Below are 20,836 nucleotides of genomic sequence, written 5' to 3' on the forward strand. Positions count from 1 at the left end.
AGGATCCACGGCGCCTCCGATGGCCCTAGGGCCACCGGAGACGAGGCGGACCTGCGGCGGTGCCGACAAGAGGTAGGAACCCTAGCTTTTGTTTTGGAGGAGACGGTGGTTGCAAGAATATCTAGATTTGATCCGACCTTTCCCACATACTAAATAATTAGAATGTTCTTACAATCGTTCATCGCTGAATTCGCCAGACATGGTGGGACACTATTACAAAGCACATGTCAAACATATTGTCAAAACTAAACTTCCCTCTCATGTGCCACCAATCACCATATTAGCCTGCCGATTTATCTCAATAATGTTCGCGTATTTGAAAATGTTCGGGTGATGCCAAGCATTTCTCAAAGTACCTTTGTCACGCTTTTTTTGTGATGGCATAAAGTTGAAGACATAACCACTTCCACAGTTATGCAATCTTTTTTATCTTCTATAGATTATAGTGAGTCAAATCTGTCTAGATTCTAGGGAGGGGCGATGATGGTGGCGTATTCAGCTTGTTTCAGTGCTTATAGTCGTTACTAGATGGTCCATAGATCTGGATGTAATTTTTACTGTTTCGACTATTCATTGTACTATCATGATTGACGATGAATAGATTGAAACTTTTCTCGCAAAAAAGAGAGACCATAGTGATGCAAATCTCTCTATGATTTTTCATCTCAGGAAGAGTAGTTTGCGAATAGTGGTCTGCTCCGTCTGATGTACACTACTATCGTCTACCGTCCGTCTATCTAAATTGGCCAATGATTATAGGCTAATAAAACCAAGAGCGATATACAACCAAGATAATCACAACCATAAAATAATTATTCTTCAATCCATGATTCATTGCAAGAATTACATACAGACAGTTATAATACGTTGGGAAGTTCATGTGATCAAACAACGAAAAATAGAGAGAGAGAGAGAGAGAGAGAGAGAGAGAGAGAGAGAGAGAGAGAGAGAGAGAGAGAGAGAGAGAGAGAGAGAGAGAGAGAGCGCTAAATAGTTGTACTAGTACGAAATTGTAGTCCAGAGGTGGACTACTCACACCTGACCAGGACATAAAGGATGAATTATTGGTGAAGATGATGATGAATTCAACTCCAGAGTGCCAGAGTAGGACACGGACCCTCATCATCAACTATATATAGGCCCGCTCTTGCATGCCGATGGCATGCATGGCATCGTCAAAGCACCGTCGAAAATGCTCCATGCCGCTCGTCGGCAGTGAGATCCCTACCTCGATGCCGCCATGCCCGTCTCGCGCCTCCGCCATTGACATCGCGCCGGTCTTTGCCACTGACACCACGTCCACCTTCGCCGGCGGCCCAAACCCGAAATCAATGCCGTACACGCGGAACCTTGGCGAACCGGCGACGGAGAACAGACCAACCTTCGCCGCCTCCTTCACCCGCTCAACACACCCGTCCCACCTGTCTTGTGACCCCTCGCCCACCTCTTCCTGGAGGGCATCAGCGATCGCCATGAACGCCGCAACGAGGCCCTCCGTGCCGGGAGCCGCAAGCTCGCCATGGCGCGCGGCGGCGATGGCCGGACCTAGGCAGTTGCCCAGGTACCTGTCAGGGACGGGCGGCTTCAACCGGGTCCGGTGATCAACGGAGAAAAGGAAGTAGGTTGTTTTAGTTTGGTTCTGTTCCTGCTTGGCCCGGCAGTAGCAGGACCACATGAAACTAAAGGCGGCGAGCAGCGACGAGCATCTGGGAGGCGGCGCGCCCTGCCTGGCAGCCTCACGGGCGACCGTGTCCTTGATGCCACGTAGGAGCTCCTGAGGCAGCGTGAACGTGCCGAGGAGCTGGTCGTCGGGGACAGAGGAGACGCTGCTGCTCACGAACTCAATCTCGCTGCCGTCGCTCGGCAATCCTTTGGAGTAGATGTCGTAGAGGCCCCTGGGATCGGCGATGAGCGTGCGGTCGATGACTGGCGGCGGCGGCGGCATTTCGGCAGCACCGGCGCAGAGGGCGGCCCATGTGTGGAGGAAGTGGGTGGAGCTGGCGCCGTCACAGGCGGAGTGGTGCAAGGTGACACCCAGAGCGACGCCCCTCCCCCCGAGCAGCACCGTGGCCTGCACGGCGAGCACCGCACGGCCCTTCGGCAGCGGCGGCACGAGGGGCGCGAGCTTGGCCACCTGGACAGGCTCGGCGTGGGCAAGGTCTTGTTCGATGTCGGAGTCGTACTCGGCGACGGTGAAGGCGACGCCGTCGCCGGGCTGGTAGAAGAGCTCGTAGCGGTTGCTGTCCGGGGCGAGACGAACGTGGCCGGCGAGCGGGTAGAAGAGGGTGAGGGCCTTGGAGAGGGAGGCCTTGAGGTCGGAGATGAGCTGGTCGACGTTGTGGTTGTGCTGGAGGCGGTAGAGGAAGAGTCGCTGGACGGGCGGCGGGCGGAGCCATTTGACGTCGAAGAAGGTGAGCGGGAGGGAGCGTGGCGGGAGGTCGAGGTCGGACGGCCTCACCACGCCAGCGTCCACGACGCGGAGGTCGTTGCTGTTGGCGCCCATGTTGGTCGATCCGTGAAACTTTGCCGGGGGTGTGTGGATGAATCTATCTTTCACCTTGAGTTACGTACATTTTATACCACCGTTTTGGTGCAAGCTAGAGGTAGCTAGGTAGCGAGCAACGTGGTAAATTTGGTACGGGAGCAAAGCACGTGCTGGTTGGTTGGGCTCTTTGAGTGAACGCCTCCGTTTGTTGTGTACTGTGCTCTCTCTCTTGTCCGCTCATTTCAACGGTTCATCTCAGTGTTTGAGAATGCACCGGTGGTCAACCTCAGTGTTTGAAAAGGACCTGACATCTTTTCACGTACCGCTGGCTGATAATAACTCCTTTGGGTCCTTTATTAAAGCATCCCATATGCACTTCCGCGTTTGGCTGATATATAATCCTTTTGTATATTCAATTTCGTCATATCAAATATAATGGTCACTACAAGATTTTGGGTCTATTTATCTTTAAACATGTAAATTTGAGGTGTCGTCCTCCTCTTTATTTGAATTGGTTAATGGGAACCCACAAACTAAAACGATGGTTTATGATTGCTTGATTCTAAACAGTTTCCTTAGTTTTTCCAAGGAATAAAATTCTAAGAACGGAATAGTTAGTTCATAAATGAAAAATCACATTGTATTTGGAATACGAAAATTTCTATAACCATCGATGTTTTCTTTTGTGAACTGAGCATAGCTCAGATGGTTAGGTTCCTTGTGGAAAAATCAAGGGGTCTTACAACCCTGGAATCGTGCATGGTCGTGCGTTGAGATGTACGGCTTAAGTCGTGACGGGTCCTTGACGTTTTGTGTCTTGCCTCCTTGCAATTCATAGCTAGAGGTTGGCAAGGCGAGTCCATTGGTTGTAATCGTGGTGTGAGTAACGTTGTAAGATGATATGCATGGTATCCGCTTCATCAACATGCTTTTTCTTTAATGGATGATACACATGCTATGCATAATCCTGAAAGAAATAACTAACTCTTATAGTCTCACGGATCCTCATTCAACCAGCATAAAAGATCATGACGTTATTAAATTCATGCTACAGCCACTTGCTCCAAAAGTCTGAACTATGAGTGAGAGTCGGATATTATACTCCAACACTCCCTCTCACGTCTATGCTCATTTGGAGTTATGACGTGGGCAGCGGAACCGGGGGCAGGCCACAATTATTTATTTCGTTTACTGAGTTTTGTACCCTAAATTTCTTGGCCGTAAGTTGTATGCACCTAACTAGTTCACCCATGAGTCCGAACTTTGAGAGAGGGTCGGACATTATAGTGTTATAGACGTAACATATGCTATGCATTGGTTGAATAGTCATGGCATGCTCATTATTGATGGCTAGTTTAGAAATTGATCCTCTGTTGTAACATTATTTCCTGAACGAGGTATCTTCTAGAAGTAGTATTCAAACCATTTCCTAGAAACATGATTCAACTATCCAGGTATATAAGTGCTTTGGTCTTTAGCAAATCACTCCAACAATTTGAATCCCCAGCACGATACTTCAGATGAGGTTAACATGCATTCTAGATTTGGAGATGTTTCCTTCTCACAATATCACGACATATCCTTTGCCATGTCTATAGAGTGGCTTGAATGACACATATCATTGGCTTCACACATCTTCGGCTCGCTTCAGTAATTGTAGTGATCGCTAGGTGGTCTACGAATTTGGTTGTAATTTTTGTTATTTATGGTATTTGTTATACTATCAAGATTGATGATGAATAGATTGACAGTTTTCCCGCAAAAATAAAATAAAAATACAGTGCATATTGAACTTTTTAAAAGCTGAACTTTCCAACGTTCGAACAACTTTATAGAAGAATCTATCAACCAGTGTAATACCAAATATTTTCTTATGAATTGTAAATATTGATAGTTTCTACAGAATTGGTCAAATATATACACGCTTGACTTTTGAAAGAAATTAATACAAACTAGTATATTTGATTTTATTTTATATTAGAAGGGACCTTGGAGTACTACCATAAAGAACATCGACAAGCATGAAAGGACATTGGTACTATAATATTTTATTTTACATTCGAGCATCGAACTTTTGAAGGGTCTTGGTACTACAATAAAGACTTTTCTCACTAAAAGAGATGTCTTATTGCATCCCGATGGCGCGCATGGCTTCGACAAAGCACCGTTGAAAATTCTCCATGCCGTCCGCCAGAAACGAGAGCGCCACCTCGACACCGCCACCACCGTCATGCGCATCTGCCACCGGCATCGAGCCGGTGGCAGTCGCAGACATGGCCACCACCTTCACCGGCCGCCCGAAACCAAAGTCGATGTCATACACGCGGAACTTGGGTGACCCCACCACAAACACCATGCCGGCCTTCGCGGCTTCCTTCACCCTCTCGATGCATCCGTCCCACCTCTCCTGCGAACCCTCGCCCACCTCTTCCTCCAGCGCGCCCGCGATCGCCGTGAACGCCGTGAAAAGACCTCCCGCGTCGGCTGCCGCGAGCTTGTCGTGGCGCGCGGTGGCGATGGCCGGGCTACAACAGTTGCCGAAGTATTTGGCAGGGACTGGCGGCTTCAACCGGGTCCGGTGATCCACGGAGAAAAGGAGGTGGGTTGTTTTTGTTTGGTTTTGTTCATTTTTGGCTCGGCAGTAGCAGGACCAGATGAAGCTGTAGGCGCTGAGCATGGATGAGTATCTGCGCGACGGTGCACCGTGCTTGGCCGCCTCTCCGGCAAGCGCGTCCTTGATGGCAGTTAGGAGCTCTTGAGTCAGCGTGAATGTGGCGACGAGCTGGCCGTCGGGAACAGAGGACACGCTGCTGGTCACGAACTCGATCTCACTGCCGTCGCTCGGCATTCCTTTGGAGTAGATGTCGTAGAGTCCCCTGGGATCAGCGACGAGCGTGCGGTCGATGACGGGCGGCGGCGGCATTTCAACAGCGCCGTTGCAGACGGCGGCCCAAGTGTGCAGGAAGTGGGTGGAGCTGGCGCCGTCGCCGGCGGAGTGGTGCACGGTGACACCCAGAGCGACGCCCCTCCCCCCGAGCAGCACCGTGGCCTGCACGGCGAGCACCGCGCGGCCCTTCGGCAGCGGCGGCACGAGGGGCGCGAGCCTGGCGACCTGCACGGGCTCGCCGTCGGAGGGACGGGCAAGGTCGTTGACGTCGGCGTCGTACTCGGCGGTGGTGAAGGGGACGCCGTCGCCGGGCTGGTAGAAGAGCTCGTAGCGGTTATTGCTGTTGGGGGCGAGGCGGACGTGGCCGGCGAGCGGGTAGAAGAGGGTGAGGGCCTTGGAGAGGGAGGCCTTGACGTCGGAGATGAGCTGCTCGGCGTTGTGGCTGCCGTGGAGGCGGTAGAGGAAGAGGCGCTGGACGGGCGGCGGGCGGAGCCACTTGACGTCGAAGAAGGTGAGCGGAATGGAGCGCGGCGGGAGGTCGAGGTCGGACGGCCTGACCACGGCAGCGTCCAGGACGCGGAGTTCGTTGCTGTTGGCACCCATGTTGGTCGATCGGCGAAACTTTGGTCGGATGAGAATCTACCTTTCACCCTTGAGTACCTTGCGTGGATGTTATATTACCGCCTTGGTGCAGGAGGTAGCTAGGTCGCGAGCAGCGTGGTACAGGAGCAAAGCACGTGCCGGTTGGTTGGGTTCAAACGCCTCCGTTTGTTGTGCTCTCTCGTCCGCTCGTTTCAACTGCCATGCATGCGTCCACCTAGACCTTTTATTATTATTATTTCCGTCCACCTAGACCTAGGAGGTACCAAGCATGGCATCTAGCATCGCAGCCAGCAGTTCATCTCAGTGTTTGAGGATGAACCAATGATCAACCTGACTTCTTTTTATGTACTGCTGGCTGATAATAAAGCATCCCATATGCACTTTCGTGTTTGGCTGATATATACTTCCTTTGTATATTCAATTTCGTCGTATGAAATATAAAATTGCACTTTAAAGGATCCAAAATCTTTAAAGGACCAAAAAAACTTAAAAGTTGCACACAACTCTGCACTCAAATTGCACTTTTTGGAATATTCACATAATGAGCATACAATAGTGTATTTTTTTGCATTCTACTACGCACATATAGTTTAGTACTTGTGTGTGTACTCACACACTGAAAAACAAAAAAAGAACTTGTGAGTTTTGAGTATATATACTAGTAAATTTGGTACAGGAGCAAAGCTCGTGCTGGTTGGTTTCAACGGCCGTGCAGCCTGAGTGTTTGAAACGGAACCAATGATCCATCTTAATGTTTGAGAAGGACCTGACTTCTTTTCATGTACTGCGCTGGCTGATTGAGAAGTATATATACCAACTCTTATTGGGTCCTTTACTCCTTTATTAAGGGATTTCAATATTGGGTCACTTTCTTGTTTCGCTGATATGTATACTACTCCACTCTTTTGTGTATTCAATTTCGTCATATCAATATAATATACTGCCTCCCTTCCATATTATAAGAACGTTTTTGACACTTAGTGAAAAAAGTGTAAAAAAACGTTCTTATATTATGGGACGGAGGGAGTACTTACTAGTCACTAAATTTTTTTGGATCTATTTTATCTTTTAAATTGCAAAATTTGAAGAGTCGTGCTCCTCTTTATTCGAATTGGTCATAGTGACCCACAAACTAAAATGATGGTCTATGCAAAAAAATAGCCCGCTCAGTTTTTCAAAGAATAAATCCTAAGACTGTAATAGTTAGTTCCCACAAAGAAAAAAAATTGTAATAGTTAGTTCCCACAAAGAAAAGAGACTATAATAGTTCGTTCGACTCCTGTCCGGGGGTGAATTTTCGTGATCTTATCTGGGTGGGCTTCTTTTTGAAAAATATGTGTTGGGTGCTAATGCCTATGGATTTTTTTTTTCTTGCATGCTACTAGGAACAAAAAAAAGATTAAGCCACACCTGCAGAAAAAAAAGACTAAGCTACTACCTCCTTTTCAGTTCATTAAGCCCACACGTATCCCTAGGTCAACAATTTGATCAACATAATATGAGTTATTTATTATATAAATTATACTACCATAAGAAACTTCAAATGTTCTATTTTCTACTGGTATAATTTTTGTGATATATAATTCATATTACATTACTAAAATTAGCGGCTTAGAGACACACACATGACCTATAAAACCGGAGAGGAGTGAGTAGCTAATAAAAAGGTGAGTTTCATGATGAGCAAGTGCAACCCGCAAAATTACTATTCTCAAGCAAACATGGCGCAATGCAATAAAAAGGTGAAAGGAACAAACAAGCAATCCCTCAAATGTATTGCATATATTTACATTAAACAATAGCAGCACAATTTTCTAACAATGCGTGGCACAAGTGGGGAGTACTTCATGACTGCGCCAGGCCCGTCCTTCAAAAAACACATCATCATTGCGGCCCAAAAATGGAACACGAAACCCTCAAGGAGAACCGTGTCAGCCAAAATGAATTCTCTACCAAAGTGGCATCTCGGACGGGCTCTGCCCAAACAGTGTCGTTTGTGAGTATTTTCAGAGTAGAGGAACAAATCCAGAAAACAAAATACACTTGTGCCACTACATGTACATGCTGCTAGATAAGTGTGGAGTTCCACGGGATGTCCGAAAAGGAAGTGTTGAGCTCCACAGTTCAACTTAATGGTGGCACTCGTTCGGTCACTCCCCACTAACTCATGGCTTTGGCTTGTTGATCACACGTTTATTACCATAGAAGTTTCAAGACCATGCTGATGAACATAATCATAACCATTGAAAGAAAGATGGCATGGAATTATATCAAATGTGTATTATCATCATGGATGCATGTACCAAGAGATAACGAGAGATAGATGACATTAACACTAAAAATAGACACACCACAACAAGAATTCATCAATATGCCTGATATTTACTTTGTTAAGTACACGATGTTCAACTAACAGACACCGCAACAAGAATCCACTAATATGTCGGATATTTACTGTCGTGAAGTACATGAGTTCAAGTTATCTAGCTAAAATACGGGTTATAAAATTCAATGGGGCCGTCCATGAAATCTATTGTTTTTATACCTCACTTATGTTCCAAAGTTAACTAATATAAGTTCGTTTTTAATTCAAGTTTCATGAAGCGCAAAATTTGAGGCCGACTTGGAAATCTTGTTCTATCAAATAGAACATAAAGATACAAAGTTCTGGTGTGAGTGCTACATTAAGTAAGCCTTGCACCATGATGAGTTGAGAATTAGAGAGGAAGAGATAATAGTATTTACATATCCTTTTGCATTGTTTACTACCCCTCACAACTATCAAGCTAAATTGAGTAGATGTCACTATATATGTCAGTATGTCATGTGCTAAACCCTATAACGGTATATGGATGTTGGCATGATGTTGGCCTATAGCAAACCTAAACTTGCTACCTTGATTGTGCTGATATCACGGTTTAATACATGATCTTATTGTGCTGGTATCACATGCCAGGATTATGTAATGCGTAGAGTACATGACTCTTTGATGAATATGTTTCTAAGCTCTCCACCAACCGAACCTTCATTTTCTTTCTTGGTATGATGGATCGGCCATGGAAAATTGTGGCTTTCACTTCTAGTATTTCCTAAGTTTTGTGCATTTATATTTTGTCCATTCAATGTTGCTATGAGCATGGCAGGCATAGGAATAGTTCCATGTCCCACTTTTCCCTTGATCTCTTCACTCCAGGTCCATTGTTCATGTACCATCAATTGACTTCCTCTATTGATGTTACCTCTACACTAACAACCTGAAGGTGATGTCTCATCTTGCATCTTTTATTTCACTACCTATTACTCGAAATCATACTAAGATGCAACTGTTTTTCTAAAAGTTTTTTTATTTGACATTGGTGGACAGATTGCTTCTTTGTTGGTTGTGATCATGTTTATGTGTTTGCTTAATTAAATTCATTGAGGGCCAATGCCATGCATCTGCATAGTGAAACTTCCATCTTCTGCCTACTCCATGGCAACATCAGACTCTAAAAGTACGTGCGCAAAAAATCTCTTGAGATCTCCAAAAATCATTCTAAGATGTTGCAAGACTTCAAACATGCCCACACAACAAAACTAATTAGGCACATAATAAATCCTATTTTGTTGCAAAAAAAGATGAAATGGGTTGCAACACATGCGACATGAGAAAACACATCAAACAAGAATAACACATGCAACAATGAACAGAACACATTGCAACAATACAACCCCATCAAGTAGACCTCCAGAACACTGCAATATCTCGCTCATGCATGTACACCAAGCAGCATATGTTCTTGCAGCAGGTCATACCCACTTAAATAACGTAAAAAAAAATCGGTCGACTAATCCCTCACTGCCAATATCTAAGGCGCCATCTTTGCTGATGCGAGCGTGCTAACGGCGAGTCTAGCTTATTGGAGCCCCTTCGATGTTACATGCAGCGACACTAAAACCATTCTTCCCTGCTCGGCGGTGCGAGGTACCTCCATTTCAAGCTCCGACGGTGAGGTGCGCGATCTCTTTCATCTAGGGGAGGATGAATGGTGTAGGTGATCAAGGAGTAAGAGTAGGTCGACTCTATGGAAGAGAAGCATGATGATGTATGGAGGATAGAGTAGATATGGTATGGGCATGAGGTGGAGAGATGAGTGTGTAACGCCCCGAGACCGATGTGCCAGTTGTCGTCCAGTTATTCGCCGTCGTTGCCTTGTCATTTGCTTGCGTGTTGCATTGCATCATGTCATCATGCCATCCTCTCATAAATCTTTTGCAACTCAACTAAATAAATGGCATGGATCTTTGATCCATTTAAATCGAGGGAACTCGCATGGTGATGTCTCTTTATAACATATATTCTCCCACTATTATTAGGGAGCTATAAGTAATATTCCATTAACTTTGGAATCACCATAACACACTTGCAATTTAATTCCATGCCTCTTATGCTTCAAGTTGCACCTCCAAACTTTGCCAATAATTCTTTTCCCATTTTTCGAGGCTCCTCCTAAATTCTCAATATTTTTGGACCTACCGAATGCCCACTTCTTATTCAAACTCTTTTGGATTTAAATTCAAACGAGTTCGAATCCAATCTTCACGCACACGCTCACTTCTACTTTCTTGGCCCAAGCTCATTTTTGCGAGTCCGGAAAAATTATCCCAGTGCCCAAATTCCTTCTCCAACCTTTTCTTTCTCTTATTTGTGCCTTTGCTATTTGCTATTTTGGCAAATAAAAGGAAATGAGGAAAAGAGTAGGAGAGAGAGCAGCCCAGCAGGCCCCTGGCCGTTTTCCTCTCCATTGGGCCGGCCTCCCAAGGCCCACTCCCCAGCTAACCCTAGCGCAGGGAGAGAGCCCATCGTCTCTCCCTCTCGATCCCATCTCTCCCTCTCGTCCTCATCCAGCACCGCCTCCCACCTCGTCTTCTCTCCCCGTTCCCCTCGTCCTCTCCCTCGTCTCTTTTCCCTGCTCTCCGCCGCCACCCACTCACACCATCGCGCACGCCTCCCTGATCCGGCGTCCTGCTTCCTCCTCCGCCGCGCCAAGTCCCTCCTCCTTCCCGAGGCCGCCGCCGGTGCCCCAAGTCCCCCTCGTCCTCGACCCCCATCTCTCCCTCGACCAGGCCTGCCGCCGCCATCGCGAATGTCGCGGCCCCGCGCCCTCAAGCTCCGGCGACCGTCGCCGCTCCGTGCACCCTGGCCATCCTCCTGCACCCCTCGACTCCTTCCCCTCGACCTCGAGCTCCTCTGTCAGCGTCGCGGATCTCCGTTTCCTCTTCCTCACGTGGCATGGCTCCCTACCGTGTGCCTTGATGCTCGCCCGCAAAACCCCCTCCCCGCGTGCCCCTGCTCCCTTCGGCTCCTTGCTGCTGGCTCCGCCTGCGCTAGAGCACGCGAGCAGCAGCAGCCTGAGCCGCACCCTGCCTGCACCGCGCCATGGCCGACCAGAGACCAAGAGCCCTACTCCTCTTGGAGTTAAGCAGATTGTTTTGCCGTGGTGATTACCTCCGGCCTCTTCTCTATTTATATTCACGTACATGGTACAGGATAGATACAAGTAGTTAGGATTACAACGTGTGCTGGGATTAGATAAGAATGACCCGCACAACAAACTCAATCTAATCCTAACTATACAACTTGACGTACACGTTTAACATTCCCCCGCAATCTCACCCGGTAGTGAGGTTGAGATTGGTGCGCAGGCGCTCGAGCATAGTCTTGGTGAGAGGTTTGGTGAATGCATCAGCTACTTGATCAGCCGAGGCAACGAACCGTACTTCTCTCTTACGAAGTGAAAATCAACCTCGATGTGCTTAGTACGAGCATGGAACACCGGATTAGCAGTCAGGTACGTGGCACCGAGGTTGTCACACCATAAGACGGGTGCTCGAGGTTGTGAGACATGCAGTTCTTTCAACAAGGACTGTATCCAGGTAGCTTCAGCTGTACCATTTGCGAGGGCCTTGTACTCAGCTTCAGTCGATGAACGCGAAACAGTTGGCTGTTTCCTTGCACTCCATGAGACAAGGTTGGGCCCAAAGAAGAGCGCAAAACCTCCGGTTGATCGCCGGTCGTCGCTGCACCCTGCCCAATCGGCGTTAGTAAACACGCTAATGAGCGTTGATGAGGAGCGTCGAATGGTCAGGCCGGTGGTGACTGTTCCCTTTACAAAACGCAGAATCCGCTTTACAGCTTCCCAGTGCACATCTGTGGGCCGCAACAGGTACTGACAGACCTTGTTCACCGCAAAGGAAAGATCTGGTTGAGTCAGAGTTAAGTATTGAAGTGCGCCAACTGTACTGCGGTACCTGAACGCCTCTTCCTCATTCAGACTATGACCCAACTCACGAGACAGCTTCTGATGTGTGCACATAGGAGTAGAAACTGGTTTGCAATTCGCCATATTTATGCACTGTAGCAAATCTAGAGCATACTTCTGTTGTGTGAGATTTATTCCCCCTGGATTGCGAACCACTTCAACTCCAAGAAAATAATCCAGAGTACCGAGATCCTTAACAGGAAAAGTGGCAGAGAGCTGGCGAAGAAGAGAATCCATAGCCTGGGAGGACGAGCTGACAATGACAATGTCATCCACGTATACCAGCATATAAATAGTCACACCATCATGCATAAAAATGAAGAGGGAAGTATCAGCGGCAGAGGGAACAAAGCCGAGTTGTTGCAGTCGATCACTGAGACGAGCATACCATGCTCGCGGGGATTGCTTTAAACCATAGATGGACTTGTGGAGCTTGCAGACATGGTGTGGCCGAGACGGATCCTGAAAACCAGGAGGTTGTTGCATGTAGGCGTCCTCTTTGAGAATCCCGTGAAGGAATGCATTGCTTATGTCAACCTGACGAAGATGCCAGCCTCTGGAGATGGCAAGGGAGAGCACAAGACGAACCGTAGCAGGCTTAACAACAGGGGAGAAAGTCTCAGAATAGTCAATACCATGCTGCTGTGTGAATCCATGAGTGACGAGCCGAGCCTTGAATTTATCCAGCGAGCCATCCAACTTGTGCTTGACCTTAAAAACCCACTTACAACTGATGATGTTCTGCCCTGGCGGCCGAGGAACGAGAGTCCAGGTGTGATTCTGCTGGAGAGCATCGAACTCAGCATCCATTGCCTGACGCCAATGAGAGTCGGCGAGGGCATCACGATATGTGCGCGGCTCAGCATGAAAGGCGCGACGCCGAGGATCATATCTCACGGTGCCGTCGGACGGGACCAGTGTCTTGACAATGTTGTCATGGAGCCGGGTCTTCATCGGATGTGTCGTAGCATCAGGAACAGCTGCAACCGGAGACGATGTGGCTGGAGACGGCGTCGCTGCCGGAGCGTCCAAGTCCAGCGGACGGGTAGGCAAGCTCGCGTGGGGACTCGGCGAAGACGAGCACGCAGGAGAGCTCGCTCCAGGCGAGCGTGCAGAGGGGTCCCTCACAGAGGAGGCGAGCGGACCGTCGCGGGAGCCCTGCCCAGGCGTGGACGCGCAAGGGGATGCAGGTGACGAAGATGCCGGGCTACCGGGGCCAGGCAAGGGAGGCTCATCTGCATGGCGAGGCGCGGACGTGCATGGCGACGTCGGTGTTGAGGAGCTGCTGGGTGGCGTCCGATCTGCACAGGTCTCATAGCTGCTCGAGGCAGGGTTAGCCAACAGGGAAAGATCATATTTTCTCATGCGATCATCAACAACAGCAGGCTCAGAAACAGGAAACAGTGAAGATGATGGCGTAGGTAAAAGTGGAGCCGAACTGGATGTAGCAAAAGGATATACGTTCTCATCGAACACAACGTCACGTGAGATGTAGATGCGCCCACTCGACCGATCCAAACATTTATAGCCTTTGTGCATTGAGCTATAGCCAAGGAAAACACACTGCCTAGATCGGAACTCAAGTTTTCTATTGTTATAAGGGCGCAAATTAGGCCAACAGGCACATCCAAATGCGCGAAGAAAAGTATAGTCTGGGCGCTCATTTAAAAGACAGCTGATGGGTGTAGCATTTTGGAGAACTCGAGTAGGCATGCATTAATAAGGTAACACGCGGTGAGAAATGCTTCGTCCCAAAAGCGCACAGGAAGTGAGGAGTGGGCGAGCAAGGCAATGCCCGTCTCGACAATGTGCCGATGCTTGTGTTCGGCAATCCCATTTTGTTGGGACGTGTGTGGGCAAGAGACACGATGGTGTATACCCTCACGCTGAAAATACCGAGATAAGCGGTGGTATTCACCACCCCAGTCGGATTGAACAACTCAAATTTTGGTGTTGAGCATACGCTCGACATGTTTCTGGAAATTGTAGAATGCTTGTTCTACATCAGATTTGCATTTGAGCAAAAAATCCAGGTGAACCGGCTGAAATCATCTAAAAAACTCACATAATACTTAAACCCGCCGACAGAGGTAATGGCAGGACCCCATACATCGGAATGAATAAGTTCAAGAGGAGTATGAGTTACATGAGTTGAATCTCGAAAAGGTAATTGATGAACTTTCGCACGTTGACATGCGTCACAAACACTAGACTCGGAAGGTGCACAAGCAAATTTATTTGATCTAAGAACAGACTCAACGACGTCTTTGGACGGATGACCTAATCTTCGATGCCAATGTTCGATGGAGAGCTTGACACCAGAGAGAGCACGATGACTGGACACAAAGGAAGTGGACTTGAGGCTTGGCACCGGGTAGAGACCTCCACGGCATCTACCTTGCAGAAGAACCCTCTTCGTTGCTCGGTCCTTCAAATAAAAAAATTTAGGATGGAATTCGGCAAAGGCATCATTATCAGAAACAAGCTTGTTTACGGAAAGAAGGTGTTTGCTAACATGTGGGACGTGCAAAACATTACGTAAGTATAGAGGTCTAGATGAGCCAGCAATAGTTGAATGACCAACATGAGAAATATGCAGACCTGCACCGTTGGCGACGTGAACCTGGTCCTTGCCGCCGTAACGCTCCTGGAACGAGAGACGATCGAGGTCGCTCGTCAGATGGTCCGTCGCACCGGTGTCCGCATACCAGTGAGGATCGACAGAGTATGAGCCAGTGTTGGCCGAGTTGCCGGAACGCTCCCTGTTGTCCTCCGGCTAGAAGGCATGGTTGAAGCGATTATGGCAGTAAAGGGTGTCATGGCCAAACTTGCTGCACACCTGACACTTCAAGTTGGAGCGGCCGTTGCCGCGGCCACACCCCTGTCCGCCACCTTGTCCGCCATGTCCGCCGCCTTGTCCGCCATGTCCACCGCGTGCACCATTGCCGCCGCGGTCATTGCCACGAGCAACAGCGTTGGCGGAAGGATGGATTTCACCTAACGAGTTCTGCTGCTCTAGGTGAAGTTCAACGCTAAGGAGGTACGCATAGAAACTGTTGAGACTTACTGGATCATCCCGCGCCCTGATCGACGCGATGAGGGGCTCGAACTCGGAGCCCAGCCCGACGAGCATGTAGCCGAGCACTTCATCGTCAGTGAGGGGCTTGCCGATGGAAGCCATTGCATCAGCGAACCCCTTCATCTTGCGGTAGTATTCGGAGGCAGAGAGGTCCTTCTTCTTCAGGTTGGAAAGCTGATACCTGAGCTGCATGATGCGGGCGCGATTCTGCGAAGCGAACATGTCGTGCAGTGCAGTCCAAACGGCGGCGGAGGTCATCAGCTGGGTCATCTGGCCGAGGATGTCCTCGGTCATGGACCCGAGGAGGGCGATCATGACAAGCTGGTCCTGCTGGTACCAGCGAAGAAACTCTGGATTGGCCACATCGACGGCTGCATCACCAGTTCCTTCCTTGATGGTGTGCGGCGGGGCTGCGTGGGTGCCGGCAACATAGCCGAACAGGCCGTTTGCAGCAAGGGCGGGGACGGCTTGGGTCTTCCATAGCAGGAAGTTCAGGCTACCGAGCGAGGTGACTGAGATCGGAGCGGAAGTGGAGGAGACGACGGACAGGGTGCCGGCGTTGAGGGTGGTGAGGGCGCCAGCGGTGCCGGAGGGGGAAGCAGGGGTGGTGCCCGTCATGGTGGAAGAAGGGAGATTGGATCTTTGGCTCTGTATACCGAGTTAAGCAGATTGTTTTGCCGTGGTGATTACCTCCGGCCTCTTCTCTATTTATATTCACGTACATGGTACATGATAGATACAAGTAGTTAGGATTACAACGTGTGCTGGGATTAGATAAGAATGACCCGCACAACAAACTCAATCTAATCCTAACTATACAACTTGACGTACACGTTTAACACTTGGACCTTGTCAGGTCCACCCCGCTCCGGCCACAACACCGGCAAGACCACTGCTACATCTGTACACCGCGTTGTTGCTCGTTGCCTGCCAAGAACGTCTCCGTGGATTTGCGCCAAGTACCACTACCGCCAAGTTCCGCTCCGTACGTGTACGACTACACCGGGTGATGCGACAAGCCCCGACAACGTGTACATCTACTCCGTCAAGACCGGACCGACAAGTACCCCAACGTCATGTGTACAACGACCGTCGCCGAAGACCCGGGTAGCAAAACGTCAAGTACCTATGACCGAAGAACGCCATGTACCTCTCCAAAAGACAAACATGTACCACTACCGTCGCCGAGATCGCGAGTACCTCTACCGTCGACCCTAGAGCATGAGAGAACGACTACTTCCACTACGAACGTCCCGAGAACGTCTACTTCCTCTACTTTGCACCGAATGAGAACCGTCCCTTTTGCACACTTCGAAGGTATAACCCCGAGACGACCGTCCGAGAACGCTTGCATGTGATGTATGAGATGCTCGTGCTTGCTCCGTGCTCGAATTGTCGATGCACGCCGCCCCTCTTTTGCCTTGCCACCCACATGTGGGAACTCGGTATCCGAGATCACCCCACCATCCCTGCTTGTCACGTTCTGCACACTTCTCCTTTGCATCGGTATCTCAATCGAGTTACCAAAACCGAAACGTTGTCGTGGTACCGTTTCTGTTATCGTCGCCGTGGCATCCTTTCTTTCCGCCACGATGACATATGCTCCATATAATGCTCTTGTCAAATTATTCATAATTATTGCATAAAACTTGAACATGTCATCCGCATCATGTTAACAACATCAAGAATATTTAAAATTGTTGTTTGTATTAATTTGCTATATGCATATGGGGATTTACCGGATTTGTCATTTGCTATAGCCGGCCCCATTTAAATTATTTAGATAGATAATCCCTTTATGTTTCACCTCTTGACATGCTTAACAACATTTAATATTGTTGGGTACATAACCGAGAGAGAACTAAATAAGTCATGTGGTGTTTCGTCAATATGCAACTCGTTGCATATTGATCTCCACTTAATTTGTAGTTTTGTTTGTGCACTTTGCCATGCCATGCATATTTAAACCGGACATGCATCATACTTGATTGTGCATCATGTCATGATTATGTGGTGGTTGTTTACTATGTTGTTTGCTTCTTTCCGGTGTTGCTTCTTCGGGTTGTTTCCGGTAACGTCGTGTTGTGAGGATTCGTTCGACTGCGTCCGTTTGTCTTCTTCATGGACTCGTTCTTCTTCCTTGCGGGATTTCAGGCAAGATGACCATACCCTCGAAATCACTTCTATCTTTGCTTGCTAGTTGCTTGCTCTTTGCTATGCCTATGCTGCGATACCTACCACTTGCTTATCATGCCTCCCATATTGTTGAACCAAGCCTCTAACCCACCTTGTCCTAGCAAACCGTTGATTGGCTATGTTACCGCTTTGCTCAGCCCCTCTTATAGCGTTGTTAGTTGCAGGTGAAGATTGAAGTTTGTTCCTTGTTGGAACATGGAGATGTTGTTCCTTGTTGGAACATATTTACTTGTTGGGATATCATTATATATCTTATTTAATTAATGCATCTATATACTTGGTAAAGGGTGGAAGGCTCGGCCTTATGCCTGGTGTTTTGTTCCACTCTTGCCGCCCTAGTTTCCGTCATATCGGTTTTATGTTCCCGGATTTTGCGTTCCTTACGCGGTTGGGCTATTATGGGAACCCCTTGACAGTTCGCCTTAAGTAAAGCTCTTCCAGCAATGCCCAACATTGATTTTACCATTCGCCACCTAGCCTTTTTTTCCTTTGGGTTTCGCGGACTCAAGGGTCATCATTATTTTACCCCCCCCCCCCCGGCCAGTGCTCCTCTGAGTGTTGGTCCAACCGGTCAGCTGCCGGTGACCACCAGTGGCAACTCTGGGCTGGCCTACCCGTACCTAGGACAATCTGAGTGTGCCCTGAGAAAGAGATATGTGCAGCTCCTATCGGGATTTGTCGGCACATTCGGGCGGTGTTGCTGGTTTAGTTTTACCCTGTCGAAATGTCTTGTTGTACCGGGATACCGAGTCTGATCGGAATGTCTCGGGAGGAAGTCTATTCCTTCGTTGACCGTGAGAGCTTGTGATGGGCTAAGTTGGGACACCCCTGCAGGGATTTGAACTTTCGAAAGCCGTGCCCGCGGTTATGGGCAGATGGGAATTTGTTAATGTCCGATTGTAGATAAATTGAACCTTAACTTAATTAAAATGAATCAACAGCGTGTGTTACCGTGATGGTCTCTTTCCGGCGGAGTCCGGGAAGTGAACACGGTGTTGGAGTTATGCTCGACGTAGGTTGTTTTAGGATCACTTCTTGATCATACTTTTATCGACCATGCTTTGCCTTCTCTTCTCGCTCTCATTTGCATATGTTAGCCACCATATATGCTAGTCGCTTGCTGCAGCTCCACCTCTTACCTTTACCTTACCCATAAGCTTAAATAGTCTTGATCGCGAGGGTGCAAGATTGCTGAGTCCCCGTGGCTCACAGATACTTCCAAAACCAGTTTGCAGGTGCCGATGATGCCATGCCAGGTGATGCAACCAAGCTCAGGAGGAGCTCGATGAAGATCTTGTCCTTTGTGTTGTTTCGTTCTAGTTGATCAGTAGTGGAGCCCAGTTGGGGTCGATCGGGTACCTTTGTCGCATTTGGGGTTCTTTTTTTATTTTGGTTCCGTAGTCGGACCTTGATTGTATTTGGATGATGTAATGCTTTATTCATGTATTGTGTGAAGTGGCGATTGTAAGCCAACTATGCATCTCTTTCCCTTATTATATTACATGGGTTGTGTGAAGATTACCTTACTTGCGACATTGCTTTCAATGCGGTTATGCCTCTAAGTCGTGCTTCGACACGTGGGAGATATAGCCGCATCGAGGGCGTTACAAGTTGGTATCAGAGCCGACCCTCGCGGTTACATGGATGGTTCCAGACAGGTGCGCGGTCATGTTGTTCATGACGTTTGTGACCCGTCGTGGCACCCGGCATGGCACATGTACCGGACTGGATGCACAGACGTATGTGCCAAGAGGGAACGTTCATGTGGCCCGACGAGGACGTCGGTTCCTCTGAGTGGGGGTGTTTGTAACGGCCTGGCTTATTAGGGATGATAGACTACTCATATCAATAAGGAATTCCTTTTTTTCCGGGAGCCCATTCTGATAGAACTCCAAAGTTAAGCGTGCTCAGCTTGGAGTAGTGTCAGGATGGGTGACCGACCGGGAAGTTGCTCCCGGGTGCGCACGAATGAGGACAAAGTGCGCAGAAAAGACTAGTATTGATCTGTTGGGCCAGTCTAGATCCCGCCAGGAGTAACGACCACCGGCGAATGTGTCCGGAGCGTTACAGAGTGTTGCTATCTACAACGGTGTGAAGGCAGACTGCATCATGCGACATGCTTTGTTGGTCCATGAGGCTACCTATTAACCGAGAAGTTGAACCAAACAGAAACTGGAGTCGGGTCACTTCCGCCGGCGAAAGACCGGAGTCCTCAACACATGCACGGCCCAAAGGTCATCAGAGGCAGGGCAGACCGCCGACAACACCGACCGGCGAGGGTCCAAATTTACATTAACCGGTCTATGGTCCGCTCTGCCTCTTTATCCCCCTCAACCGACGCACCTCCAAGATAAAGAAAAAAGGTGCCCCAGCAAGCACCGACGACCAGACCCGAGAACCCAAGGACGCGCGTGGCGACGTACACCACCGATCCGGCGGTGGAATGCGACGGCCGGCGGATCAGCACCAGGAGGAGTAGGGAGACGACGGCGATGACGAGCACAACGAGAATCCCGCAATGTACGAAGATGCATCTGCTACACTGATTAGGTTCCACTTCCGCTACCTCGTCTCCGGCGTCAGGATGCTGGTCGGGGAGGCGCCGGATGACGAAGAACCTTTCTATCCACGACCAGAAGCCGTGACGGCTGGGCTCCGCCATGGCCGCGTCGTCGGCGTCTCCGGCGGGACTAGTGCTGCGACTGGGAGCAGGCGGGTTCTCGATATCAACCATCGATCGATCGGGAATTCGGGATCGACCTACTTGCTTGTCCTCGTACGTACAGCACTCTTTTTCCAGAAGGGACGTACTAGCGCTAGCACCTGGTAAGGCACTGCGTGGGTGCAATTTAACGAGGACACACGATCTTGTACAGTAGTATACTAGTATCCGAGTAGTGCAGCTCTTGTACGCGTCGGTCGACATCTTGTTCCCAAACATGCAGTACAGACGTCGAAAGGACAAACCGGTTTCGTACATGCAGTACGTACTGTACATATGTGTCCGTCAATTGAGGGAAATCGGTTTGTCCAAAAAGAAAAAAAAATAGACAAACGCCTCTCTCGCCTCCTAGGAAAAAAATAAGAGTTAATTCCATTTTTTACCCCAAGAGTCAACAAATTGACAGAATTTACTCAATTTTTAAAAAATCTTCAATTTATAGGAATGGACTCTACGTTGAAAATATAACTTTTCATGGACGTGCATGTATCATTTACACTACATTTCCCTGAAAGGCGAAATAGCTAAGTTACGTGTGGAGATGGTGCTCCTAAGACGAGAA

General features: G+C 48.7%; 2 protein-coding genes and 1 long non-coding RNA gene across 3 annotated transcripts; all 3 read right to left on the reverse strand.

The window, feature by feature from the left end:
• Positions 1-1,049: 1,049 nt before the first annotated feature.
• On the reverse strand, positions 1,050-2,521 carry LOC123081545 (phenolic glucoside malonyltransferase 1-like). The gene has a single exon (XM_044504110.1). It carries the CDS (start codon positions 2,501-2,503, stop codon positions 1,130-1,132), a length of 1,374 nt encoding a protein of 457 aa, XP_044360045.1. The 5' UTR covers positions 2,504-2,521; the 3' UTR covers positions 1,050-1,129.
• A 1,953-nt stretch (positions 2,522-4,474) lies between these two features.
• LOC123081546 (malonyl-coenzyme:anthocyanin 5-O-glucoside-6'''-O-malonyltransferase-like) lies at positions 4,475-5,983 on the reverse strand. Its single transcript, XM_044504111.1, has one exon. It carries the CDS (start codon positions 5,973-5,975, stop codon positions 4,611-4,613), a length of 1,365 nt encoding a protein of 454 aa, XP_044360046.1. The 5' UTR covers positions 5,976-5,983; the 3' UTR covers positions 4,475-4,610.
• An 8,363-nt stretch (positions 5,984-14,346) lies between these two features.
• LOC123081547 (uncharacterized) lies at positions 14,347-15,068 on the reverse strand. Its single transcript, XR_006438735.1, has 2 exons — positions 14,879-15,068; positions 14,347-14,705 (listed from the first exon to the last, which is right to left on the reverse strand). It is a non-coding gene; the product is annotated as an uncharacterized lncRNA (long non-coding RNA).
• Positions 15,069-20,836: the final 5,768 nt, after the last annotated feature.

Source organism: Triticum aestivum, chromosome 4A, assembly GCF_018294505.1.
Source record: "Triticum aestivum cultivar Chinese Spring chromosome 4A, IWGSC CS RefSeq v2.1, whole genome shotgun sequence".
Lineage (NCBI taxonomy): Eukaryota > Viridiplantae > Streptophyta > Magnoliopsida > Poales > Poaceae > Triticum > Triticum aestivum.

Coding starts and splice junctions, on each gene's coding strand:
- LOC123081546 (XM_044504111.1), bottom strand. CDS start 5,975: ATGGGTGCCAACAGCAACGAACTCCGCGTCCTGGACGCTGCCGTGGTC.
- LOC123081545 (XM_044504110.1), bottom strand. CDS start 2,503: ATGGGCGCCAACAGCAACGACCTCCGCGTCGTGGACGCTGGCGTGGTG.